The 12,803-nt window shown below is 35.2% G+C and overlaps 1 protein-coding gene across 5 annotated transcripts in view; it reads right to left on the reverse strand.

Annotated features, from left to right (window-relative positions):
- Positions 1-1,539: 1,539 nt before the first annotated feature.
- The window catches only part of LOC104147790 (NIPBL cohesin loading factor), a 154,235-nt gene continuing 142,971 nt past the window's right edge, over positions 1,540-12,803 (reverse strand). For 4 of the 5 annotated variants that reach the window (XM_068924704.1, XM_068924706.1, XM_009680645.2 and 1 more), the window contains 12 exons: positions 12,372-12,465; positions 12,106-12,260; positions 11,747-11,837; positions 9,526-9,699; positions 8,814-9,004; positions 7,916-8,023; positions 6,675-6,875; positions 6,066-6,212; positions 4,426-4,721; positions 3,913-4,087; positions 3,096-3,281; positions 1,540-2,535 (listed from right to left, as the gene is read on the reverse strand). In XM_068924704.1, coding sequence (XP_068780805.1) covers positions 2,170-2,535; positions 3,096-3,281; positions 3,913-4,087; positions 4,426-4,721; positions 6,066-6,212; positions 6,675-6,875; positions 7,916-8,023; positions 8,814-9,004; positions 9,526-9,699; positions 11,747-11,837; positions 12,106-12,260; positions 12,372-12,465 — 2,184 coding nt within the window. In that variant the 3' untranslated portion in view covers positions 1,540-2,169. Of the gene's footprint in view, positions 2,536-3,054; positions 3,282-3,912; positions 4,088-4,425; positions 4,722-6,065; positions 6,213-6,674; positions 6,876-7,915; positions 8,024-8,813; positions 9,005-9,525; positions 9,700-11,746; positions 11,838-12,105; positions 12,261-12,371; positions 12,466-12,803 lie in introns of all 5 variants that reach the window. The other variant, XM_068924705.1, reaches the window with a different exon arrangement.

Raw genomic sequence — 12,803 nt, forward strand, 5'->3', positions numbered from 1 at the left:
TGCTATTGGGAAAGCCATATGACCAGGAAACAGTTTTGTTTATGAACAAGGAAATGTTTGCATTACCTATTAAAAATACGATGCTTTAATATAAATAGCATCAGGAATGGCTAACAGACTAATAAAACAACTTCATTTTGAACTGCCTCTCCATATGGAATTCTTGTTTTTATCATTTGGGAGTCTTCACTTGTGAAATATTTTCAGTGCTTTGTACGAATAACACGTGACATGTCATAATCCCCCTCTATTCTCAAAGTACGGAATTCCCACTATAAAAGCTGCTCCTGGCCCCTGGGATATGCAATATTTCATTGTTTGCAACAAAATGTCCTGCATCCAGAAGTGCAGGGATGACGTCTGTTTTTTTCTGCTTATTCCTACTTCAACAATATCTGTTTTAGCCCCAGATGTGGCATTTTGTACAATGAAGAAAGCAACATCACCAGTGAAGAAAAAAGGTGGGAAAATATTTCTGTTCAGAAATATTCCAGTGGTGAAACAGCAAAAAGGCATTTCACATAGGAACAATTACTAGCTAGATTCTGAGGAGTTATTAATCATTTCAGTTTAATATTTTTTCTGTACATGAGAATATTTTGGAATACTGTTACTATTCCTCACAAATCAAATCACGTATTAGAACTCTGCAAGCTAGTTTCATAAAAACAGCATCCTACCATAAATTAAAATTGTAAAAGAAAATAAACATAATAGAAAGAAAGATTTCCTTATTGAGGAACACCTGTTTTAGATAAATACATTTGAAAACACAGCAGGGTTTAATACTCCCCTAAAAAGTTTAGCTGTTTTAGATTTTTTCTGTTCTGCTTCTTTTGTTACTATCTAGAAAGAACTGCTTATGAAAGGCTTGTGGCAACACAATTGAAGCAAATGCTTCCAAAAGCTTTCAATAGCATTTTTTCAATGTATAAAATGTGAAAACATCTTTCAATTAGTAAAAAAAATAGTCTAATATACAAACATTTTTTAAAAAATTCATTTGTGAAGGAATGTAGCATTAATTACCCAGATTCATACCCATTCACTCCTCAGATACTGGTAACTATTTCCTTTTGACACAAACCTCTATATATTAACCCAGAGAAATGCATACATGGCTGATTAGCCCAAGCAGAATAGTCATTCAGCTTTCCCAAAATTTAAACTATCATAAATTACCATTTGGACAGCATTAGAAAGAAATTGAAGCATACAAGGAATAAACTATAGTTTCTTTTATATCAAAATGTACTCTTGAAAATGTGTTTGGCACAGTGCTAAATCATATAGTTAATACTAAATATTGCAGGATACAATAAAACCCTGGAGTTAACTTGTGTTTACACCCTTTCAGGGATAAAAATAAAAAGATACCAATTATTCAGAAGTCAGCCTATACAAACTGTATAAACAATATTTTATGTCTTGTTTTGAAAACCACTGATATAGTAAATTTTACATAAAAGACTGCAAAATAATATAAATGGATTTAAACAGATCTTTACAATAAGAAATTCAAATGGAAACAGACAAGTAACAAAGAGAAGTAAAAAAATTTATTGCAGTATTCGTTCCACCAGATTTGCTGGGGATCCCTTTTCTTGTATTATTTCAGGGTGACCTAATACATCAAAATCTACATTTACAAAAACTCCTCCTGCAGATAGGTCATAGATACTGCATGCTCTTTTTTTTTTTTTCTTTTTTCTTTTTTTTCTCAACAGAATAAATTATATATCCAGGAGATTCTGCCATTTTACAGCCTGGAAAAAACAATGCTTCCCTGGAAACTGGGCTAAGCTAAAGAAAGCCATCCGCTGCTAGGTTAAACTCCAAGAACACTTTATTAAGAACATTAACAGACTAATTTCCAACATTCACTTGTTTATTTTTTTTTTTTAAACAGAAAGTTTTTTTTTCCAAGATATAAACAATTTTTTGTTAAACTATAATACAGTGGGAGTAAAAATGAACTGAGAAGTTTCTGCTGCACAACAGCGAAGGAAGCTCCCACAAAAATGTTTACCAAACATTTCCTTCTTTTTTTCCTGCGTCCCAGGTTCCATTCTTACTCTTCATTTAACTGATTTTTTTTGCCAGAAAGTTGATATTTCAAGTTTTTCTGTTATTTCAATTCCTGTAAATTTGGCTGCATGTACAAATTCATTAGCTGGAAGTTCCATCCTTGGCGGCATACAGCGATCGTAAAGTCTGAACCACTTTATTAGTCAGCTTATTAGCACTCGTTAGAGCAATTTTTTTGTAAATAATGTCTGACTCTTTAATAGTGTCTACCCAAGGCACCAGTTTGCGGCCATCACGGCGCTTAGCCTCAGTCCAGGAGCCACTGTAGGAGCCTGCCATCCACTGAACACTGAAGCCATTGCTGGTTTTCTGTACTACTCTTGCAATTTGTGGTCGGTCTTTGTACTTTGGACAGCAAATAGCGATGACATCCATGACATCAACACTTTCATTCATCTGTGCTGCCAACTCCGTAGAGTCTGAATTTCGTTTTGACCTTCTCAATGACTAAAACATTGGGGGGAAAAAAGACCAAGTGTTACACAAAAGAACTTTAGTGAAATTATTGCTTTTATTGCTTTTAATCCCTTGACGCCGGGAGTTGGGATTTCCCGGCACACATTCCATTGCCGGCAATGAGACGCACCGCGACCGCCAGCGCCAAGGGGTTAACATATCCTTGTAAAACCACATACTCTTAATTTGTACCCGTGTCTTTATCTCTTATTGATATATAAAATTATATATACACATGAATCATAAAGCTACATAAAAACTTGGCAACAATAAAAAGGATAACACACAGTACATTCCAAAGGAAAATTAATAACTTTTTATACTGGATAAATCTCATTTTCTAGGTTGTTTTTTTTATTGTCTTTTCTGTTAAACTTTCTACAAAAGTTGTATAAACGGTTAAGTAGAGAATCTCTATCTACAAAATGCTTTCTTTCATGTGGATTACATTACTTGGTGTACATTTAATATAATAGACTGACATTTATAAGCACATAAAAATCATTTTACGTAATACGCTGCGAAATACGTTGACTCCTCCTCCGCCTCACCCCTGAAGTGCCTCCTCCTCTATCCTCCCCATCACTTTCATCGTCCTCTGTCTCAGCTGCATTGTTTTTAGGGCTGCCTCCTCCAAGCAGCGAGGTAATTGCTTTGTTTCGAGCATTTGTGCTAGCTGACACCTCTCCATCTTCTTCCTCTTCATCAGGATCCAAATGTTCCATAAGGAGCTTGAACTATGGAAAAAAAAAAAATCCAGATTATAACTTTAAAAATAGACATTTACGTCACCTTGTATTAAAAAAAAAAAAACAAAACCCTAAATAGAAACATAAGGAAACAGGATACAACAAATGGTAGACAACTTCAAAGTTGGATGGCCTGTGTTTTTTGTTTGTTCTACAAACTTTTTATTTTCCTCCCATATTCTGCCTAGGTATCTTAAAGTTTTCTTCCTGTGTTCCCATAGTTTAAAAAGTTTTCTCTAGTCAATACTTTAAAGAATTGCCAAAAGAAAAGGTAAATGCACTAGATCTAGTCTCTGTTCCTGTAATGGTAGTAGTCAGGCATAAAACGGACAAAGTCCACAGGAATGGTATAAATGATGGACACCAGAAATTAGAAAATACTTCATAAAGATGAAAATCTTTCAGTTAAAATTAATCATATTGTGTTGCAAATTATTACAAGACTTTGAATGATAACCCTGCTACACATCCTGAAAGGGAGCTGTGAGTGACCAGAATATCACATAAAATTACCAGAAACTCAAAATTCTGAAATGTTCATCTAATTCATCACTATCTATTATCAAGTTTATACCGTGTTGAAAAGGTTTTAGGTGTTCTGCAGAGCTACTTTACTTACATCTAGGTATTGTTTTACTATACTCCTCTTCACTTCTTCAGTGATCTTGGAATTAGCCATATCACTCCGCAGAAAATCCAGAGTTTGTTTTGGATGGAAATGCACTCCTGTCTTCCTGTTTATCGCTTTATCATAAACTTTTGCAGATTCAGACGGAGAATATTTCTGAATTTTACTGTTTAAAAAAAAAAAAAAAAGAGGGAAGAGCTTTTAAGAAAAACCTAAAGCAGTTTTTTAGGAGAAACTTTTAAAATCTTCAAGAAAAGTAGTTATATTTTTATCATTTCAGTACGTATTAGATATCCTGATAGGAAACGAAATCGCTGCTTTTCCTAAATCAGAATTTCTATTTCACTACCTTTAACTTGCTACATTTGTTTTTTCCTCTTAAACAAACATATTGCTTAAACAATTCGTTACCAACGACTTTTAAACATTGTTCCATATTTGATCCTTACAAACAACTCACTAGATTACAGTCTGATAGCCCTTCTATTACCCAATTACCCTTACCTATCAGAGAATCCACAGAGGTTCTTTAAATGCTGTTTCAGCATCAGAAGTAATAATATGCCTTGGGAGACATTTGCAAATTCAATTAAAGGAGCTGAATTTTCTGGTAAACATTTCATCACAGCGTTTATATCATTTTCTTCATCAGAGTCTGAATCAGAGTCTACTCGTTTCCGCAACCTCCGAGGCTTGGAAGCTTCCTCCTCACTTTCGCTCTCACTACCGCTGTTACTGTCACTCTCAGTCTCCTCATCTGACGACGGCTTTCTTTCCTTTTTTCTTTCTTTCACCATAGACTGTGAGACAGAGAAGTTAACATACATTCCAAAATTAGGATAAGTAGCATCATGTACCTTTCTCAAAAATCTTTCCAACAATCTTTATTGGTTTAAATCAAAAAGAACTCCCTGAAAAATGTTATTAATTCATAACTTGATATTCAAAGATTAAAATTACTTATTGCACAAAGATGGTCAGTCCTCCCCAGATTTGATCCAAAGCTCTCACTTTTTGCAAGGAGAGGACAAGGGGAACAAAAACACAAAGTACTCCACCGGCAAGTTAGATTGTTAACAAAATTTAGCACAATGCCAGTAAAATGCACTAGAGCGATGAGTACAATAAATCAAGTTGGAAATTCAATTTTTATGTTATATATATATTTCCATATCTACTTTGGTACAGGCTCGTCAAAGCTTGTTTCTGTGTTAAAATTCTGCCACATTACTTACACTACTGACCGGAGAAACCCCACGTGATCAGGCACAGTGTCACTAATAGTCAGTTCTACTACTCAGGATTTCACACCTGCAGTATTATCGCACGTATTATGATTTTTCGTAACACAGAACCTAAGATGGCCCAAACAGGATCTCACCCTCACTGTGCTGAATGCTCAGAGCAACACATTGCCCCAGTCTGAAGAACGTACTGTCTCCTTCTAGCAGATAAAAACTGACTTTGGTGGGCAGTGGGAATTCAGAGCAGCCTCAACTCCAACTGTACTTACAGTCTGACCAAAAATTCCAGAAACCAGTTTGCTTTCTAAAAGTTTGGACTTTCTACTGCTAAAGGAGACATCAAAATCTTTGAGAAACACAGATCTTTGTCTTATAGCGTTACAGGGCCACATAACACCTCCAAAATAGATATTACGCCATGTGTGAGGTTCCTAAATGCTATCCTAAGAAAAGAAATATTGCGTTCTCTTTTCTTGCAATAAAAAAGGTATTTAATGTCTCGCAGGCAACAGACATGTAACTGCCTTCAGCTACTTGACAGCAAAAGGAATTATACAGCAAACTAAATTTATTAAAATTACACAACCACAATAAATCAATATTTCATGAAGATTTTAGGATCATCTACTTCCAAATGCATGCAATTAATTATTGTTCAGATCTCAAAATTATTCGTTCTTTTTTAAATATTAGCAGATAGCTACGGAAAGATTGTAACTAATAGTTATCATATTCAGGCCAGAACAGAAAGGGTTGGTTTTCTCCCCCCCACCCCCCCCTCCTTTTTTTAAACTACTGATTACAAAATAACACTACTTGTCACAATAATAGAACTGTACCAAATTATACAAAGCTTATACTGTCATCATTATACATACATTAAAATATAAATGCATTTACCTCTTTAAATGACTGTAGCAGGTTGCTACCAGAGACTGACAGTGTAATGTCTATATGATGCATTATAAACAGTGGCTCTTCCTGTGTTTGATAAGGAAAACAGGCTAGATTGTCTGCTATATACAAGAGCATATTCACCTCTGTTTTCTGCAAGGTAAAAAAACAAAACATTTTTTAGATGTGTACATAAAAATATATATACAAATATATTATAGATTTATAGTTATCCCGTGTTCTAACAGTCTACAGGAAAAATATTATCACAAATTTCATCCTAAACAACATGGACGTGAGTAAGCTTTAGTCAGAGCTGAATATATATACACAATATATATATTTTTATATAAGTATATATGCATATTATATTTATATTTTTATATATATAATCTCTGATAAATTCAAACTGGCTATAGGAAAATTATGAAATTATGCAGAAGTAAACAAATGTGTTCTATCATATAGGTTAAACCTCATATTACAAAACAAAATAAAATATATTTAGGAAATAGAGTTATTGATAATTATGTCAAAAAATATTTTAAAAGGAGAACTTGAGCCTGTGATGCTGTATTTTAATTCTTTTCAAGATGAAGGAAGTGTGATGCTTACTGCAGTATCATCAAAGAGGTTGAGTAAAGAAATTAGAAAGGCTCGTCTGTGTTGACGGTTCCCTCGGATCATGGAGTACAGGTGTGAACACAAAGCACTGGATGATTCATCGTGTCTAAAACCTCTTACAGGATCCTTTGGGCAGGTATTAATTGCCTGTTGTACCTGGTAAGACATCTTCATACCAGCTACTGCTTTCATCTGTAACAGAAACGTATTTATTTTTAATTTAAACTGTGGCTTCCAAACAGAAAAGCTGAAACACAAAATAATATAATTTCTGCAGTAGAAAATGAAAAAAGGCAGATCCCGGAATGCCATAGTTTTTGCCTGTCAACAGAAACTGCTAACTCATTTTTTGGCTTTTTTCTTTCTAAGCGTATGTTCATCTGAAGTTTAACTTCCAAGCATGAACTAAGGTAACATTATTTTTCGAGTTGACAAACAGATTAAAAAATTATTTCTGGCAGAGATCATAATGTCTTGTAAACAGCTTCACTGTAAATCCTTTATTACAAATACACAGTTAATCTGTTTACCCAGTGCAGCTAAGTATTCCAATTTAAACTATTTTCAAGAATACAGAAATGTTCACACCTGCACCAGGATATTTTACCAAATTTGTACGCCTGACCTAACTCGTAGTAAAGTAAAATACTAAGTCTGTAAGACGGCAAGAGGACTAACAGAAGTTCAGGTTTTTGGCACATAGCTTAAATTTTCCAGCTGATTTTACTTATTCCAGGGCTTCTGTGCTAGTTTCAGTATCAAGTGAAACTCAGCTAGACAGCACATCCCACTCTCCTCATACCAGCCTTTACTTTTGTTCAGTGTGGTATCTCCTCACCTATACTGTATCTTAAATCCCAGTTCCCTATATAGCAAATTTCACCTGCTAGCCTTCTACTGAATTAGACGTCTGTGTAGGTACAATGAACCTAACACATCAATATCTACATCTGTTCTTATTTACTGTTCAGTGAGGAAACATTACTGTGAATTATAATTTAAAGGAAATTTTGGATTAGACGAGATGCTTCAAATATATTATAACCTTTTTCTATCTAACTACAGAAATCTCCTAATACGGGAGTCAGCTGCGATCTCCTTTACAATTGCTTGTGGCTACAGGTAATTTGTCGCTTTACATTCTTTTTTTTTTGCAGCGGAGGCATGTTCAACTGTTAAATCAGAGAACATAAAATCAGTATTATGTAAAAATTTAAATTAAAATTACTTACGTGAATGAAACCAGCATATTTTTTGTCTATTTCCACCAACTGCTGGTCAGCTTTGTTTCGCATAGAGGGCTCTGGATCTGTGCCCATAGCAATTAAGTATGGCACACACTTGAAAAACAAATGAAATGATTATTCAGAATCATTGTACCACCTCTCTCACACTCTCTCTTTTGCCTTCTTTCTATTATAATGTTGTTCTTGTTATAGTCTGACTACTGCAGGAACTTGAACATGAAACTCTATGCAACTTACTACTTCGCTACTTTTTGGCGAGCAAAGAATACAAGTTACAAGAGAAAGCATTACATAAGTAATGATAAAAGCTGTACAAGGTTTCAGGCAGCATTGCCATATTTCTCACAAACTCGGAAGTCCATTTACACTACAAAAAATCGCATTTTTTAAAAAACCACCATGCACAATAGTTGGGGCATTAAAAATAATCATAAAAATATTACATAAGCAAAGAATAGTGGAGGTGATGGCTTAAGAGTTCTGACACTGACTCTGGAATTTCATACTGTTTGGAGGACACGGGGATTGGGGGAAGCCCAAGTAGTAAGCTGACAAATTTCAGTCTAGAGAATCAAGGGAAGAAAAAGGCTGACCATATGCCTGAAATTTAAACTTGCAACAAAAAACATGCTCCAATATCCATTTGTAAGTGCTCTTTAGGCTCTGGCTGGACTTTTCGATCTTGACGCAAAAGCAATAAAAAACAGCGTTTGGAATCTCACTGGCTTATCAGCGTAAACCAACATTGAAAATTTGTTTTCTGTAAAGGCACCTTGCTACAAGAAGAAATTACTGTAACAATGATCTGGAAATTTATCTAGCCAGCCTAAAAGCTTCCGAACATCTACGCAACAAGAATCCCCGTCATAAAAACCTATCATACCTGAACAGGATGGATGAGACCCTGGTTTAGCGTCAGTGCAATGACATTTAGAGCAAAGTGGCGTACACTGGACTGGGTATGAAAGAAAGCCTCAAGGACCTGTTTGAGATATAGCTGCATGATGGAACTACTCATCCCTGAGGAAATATCACCCATTTCTTTCAGGTCTTCCTGTTTTGCTACTTTTTTCCCTGTAAAAAGGACAAAAGTGATAGCACAGTTCACCACAGTATTATTTAGTTTGCCACTACTTGATGCATACTTGTCTATAGGCTTTGCAATACATGCATATTTTAGCAATCTTAAAAAGGATTTATGATCTCACCAGACTTTCAATAATCTGATAGTAAAATATACTTCCAAAAACTAAACAGACAAGACTCTAATAAAGTCTTATTTCCAAATAAAGGTTTTTGTTTTAAAATTTTTCTTACTGTATCTGCATGTTAACCTTAGAGAAGAATTGGATGAAAAACATTAACTACCATAATCTGCTTCCAGGATTTCTACATTTTGAAGGCAAAGAACAAGCTACACTTCTCAATATACCTATGCACATAATTAATTTGTGAAAATTATTCTAAGATACTTTATTATAATATATTATTGCGTAGATAACAATCTTAAGTGACTCAGTTCACATGTATGGTAATTTTCTGCAATAAAGTTAGATTTTGCGTGCCCCATTAGCACAGAAGAACTCAACACTTACAGTCTCTATCCGCCTGCTGCATCCGTGTATCCTCTTCCTGCAAGTAGGTTTGGAGGTTTTTTAACACCTGGATTTTTAAGTTTACTGAGCAGTTCCTATCTGAAAGAATGCTGTTGTACAGAGTCTTCACTTCCTGCTCGAACATTAAACTTGGGTGTTGTATAAATGCAAATCCTAAAGGGAGGGAGGGGGAAAAAAAGACAATTGTTAACTTTTTTTTTTTTTTTTTTTTAATTCTTGCCTCAAATATAGGTACGAAATAAAATGCAGCCTTTCACTCAAATGCTGCAAGTACAAGAGAGAGAGGGCAGAAAGTTTTACAAGATTCTGTTCTCTGCTTTGATACGATGTAGTCCAGTATTTAAACAAAATATAGTAAAATAGAGATTTAGCACATTTCTTCTTAAACATGTTCACGTAAGTGACTTCTGTTTGCAGCTCTGTTGGAGCTGACCTTACATTATGCACAAATAATGCATCTCTTGATGCTGTTGTCAATGATGATGAATGCAAAGTACAATATTAGTGCCAGACACTGAGTGAACTGAGACTAAAATTTATCTCCTCCTAATTCCTATAACAGCATAACTTTTTCTAGTCCAAATAGTACTGCTTTTTCATGTGCATATCATCCAAAGCTTATAAGGAATTTTGTTAGCCATAACAGCAATACTCAGTCTGATGAATAAAGAGCAGATGCCAAGCCAGGACAGTTGCAGTAAGAGTTATACAGGCCTGGAAGCAAGTTCAGTGTAGTGGCCTGCATCTCAATGACTAGGAACTTTCCCCCCAAAACAAGTGAACTGTATTATTAAAAGTTCACCGTTGTTCTTCTAGCACATTTGGAGAAAAACATTCTGCTGAAACTGTAAAGAACTATTCCCATGGAGGCCAAACAAAAGTAGAAAAAAATGATAAACATCCCAAGTGTTTACAAATAAAGCCTTTATTCTTAGTCAGGGGAGTATCTATTTCATAAAGATTTTAATCTAAATTAGCGACAGTGTATATCATTTTAGATCACTTATGTAGGTTTAGAAGTGCTGCTGACTTAGGCTCAGTTCAGTCTGTAATTTAGAAGTATTTTTGGCTAATATAACGTTCTCAGCATCCATGAATGAAGTAATTATGTCTATCGCTAGCAAGACGACAGTCCCCATCCTACCTGTAATGTCCCGTAAAGCACATTAGCCTATTCATGTTTGTCTGCCTTTCAGCTGGACAAACGTTGTGCATCTTGATGTAATGCCTACAAAAACTCCAGCTAGTATAGAACACTCTGGCATTGCTCCTGCGACAGAGGCAACTATAAAGCCATTAATCCTGCTTGGATTTTGTAAGTGGTTTCTCACAGAGGAGCGAATCGAGATTCGGTCTCAGTCCTTATCCTCAGAGCCCTACCTAGCCTCAGGCAGGATATCTAAAAAGGCACCTAACCTCTAGGATAAGCACCGTGCCAGAGGAGGCAAATTCTTGTCCACAGTTAAACTACACAATGCAAGCTCACGTGCATGGGAAACAACTTTCTTTGGACTAAGCCCTAACCATGGGCTGAACTCTTCCATAAACCAAGACCTGTCTGCCCAAACAAATGTCTCCCATATTTACAGGTTTTGTCCTTGAGAAGAGGATGAATGTGATTACAAGCTACTCAATGCCACTTCACGTACTACTGTAGTTCACTGAGATACCACAGTAATGCCTTGAGGTAAAAGAATCTATTTAAAATTGAAATATGGCCAAAATCCAAAAAGGAACTGTAGTATTTAGGCTCCCCCATTTGGTAGAAACTGCCAGAGTTCCCTTGACTCCAGCTGAAGATCTGCCCTTACACTTAATAGTATCTGAAACATTTCCAGCACTTTTTATTTTTCTAGTCTTTCTTTAACGAGGCCTTGTGGGCTGAAAATCAAGAGCTGGAGTTACAACATACTTTGATGTGGAGGAAAAAAAAAAAGATATCACCATTACTTTATAAATCTGCTGCTTCTGAAGACTTGATCCAACATCCAAAAACCATACACTGTCAAAACCACTCCACTGCAGAAACAGGCAACTAGCATCCCTTTGACTAGATTGCTACAGCCAGTTGTCAAATAAAATATGCAGTCAACTTTGATTTTAAATAAACTTCCCTGTCATAACATAAATACATGAAGTCCTGCTAAAACGCATGGATTTTTACTATAACAAAATAGTAAGAACTTTTAGTATTTCTTACCAAGGCCAATAATGGCTTTTGTCTGTACTTCTTCATCTGAATGCTTTGTAAAATACATCAGAAGTTCAAGTACCTTATCCTTAATGTTAACCTGAAGAAATTAAAAAAAACGTAATAGGCATTTGAAGATGAAAGAGGTGTTCTTATACTCTTAAAAAGGAACAGAAATCAAAATGTGAAGGAGAAAATCTTACTGCAGAGCCTTTGCAAAAACAGGTATTTATAATCCAAAAATCTAAATCATAAGCTTTATAAAAATATATATATCTAGCTTTGCATGACCAGGAATGCTCTGCTTCAAATAAAAGTAGAGCATTCAGAATACATGAGACTTGGAGAGTAAATACAAGTCATTTTACCTTACTGTTGCCCTTAAAGTCTTCCTGATCAAAATCAAAATGCCGACATAATGCTCCAACAGTGAAAAGTGATCTTAGGAGTGCTGGTTTATTGGCAGTAAGTATTGTACTGTTGGGGTCTTCTTGGTGTTGACTTTTTAATTTTGAAAGTGCACCTACAGGAAGATAAAAGTTTTGATCAGGTATGTGGTAATCATGGTGTATCCCTAAGATAAAGCAGGCAACCGAACTTAAAAGTGACAATTACATGCTGTGATTTTACTTACCATAGTATCTATTAAAACAGGCCCACACGAATTTATAGTTTTGGGTGACCTTGTTCACAACAGCCCCAAGACAGCTCACACAATGCTGAACAACCTAGAAGCAAGAGAGAACAAACAAATTATTTATTCAGAAGTTAAAAATTGAGATTTTTGTAAAGTTATATAAGGAAAGAGCTATGTAAAGCTAAAAGTAATGCTGTAACAGATGGAATTTGCATCTCCCCGACTGCTCTGAAAAGCCCTGCCCAAGTTCATAATCATTAAAATATAGCAACTTCACATACAAACTCAGGTAAAACAAGAACATTTGCTTTTCACAGTTCAAAAATTACCAGTCCTGTGACCAGCATAAACTTCATAAAGAAGACAGAATTTCTTTAAATCAAAACCATGTATTTCTACACATGAAATGGAACCAACAACTGAATAGCA

This window comes from Struthio camelus, chromosome W (assembly GCF_040807025.1).
Source record: "Struthio camelus isolate bStrCam1 chromosome W, bStrCam1.hap1, whole genome shotgun sequence".
NCBI lineage: Eukaryota > Metazoa > Chordata > Aves > Struthioniformes > Struthionidae > Struthio > Struthio camelus.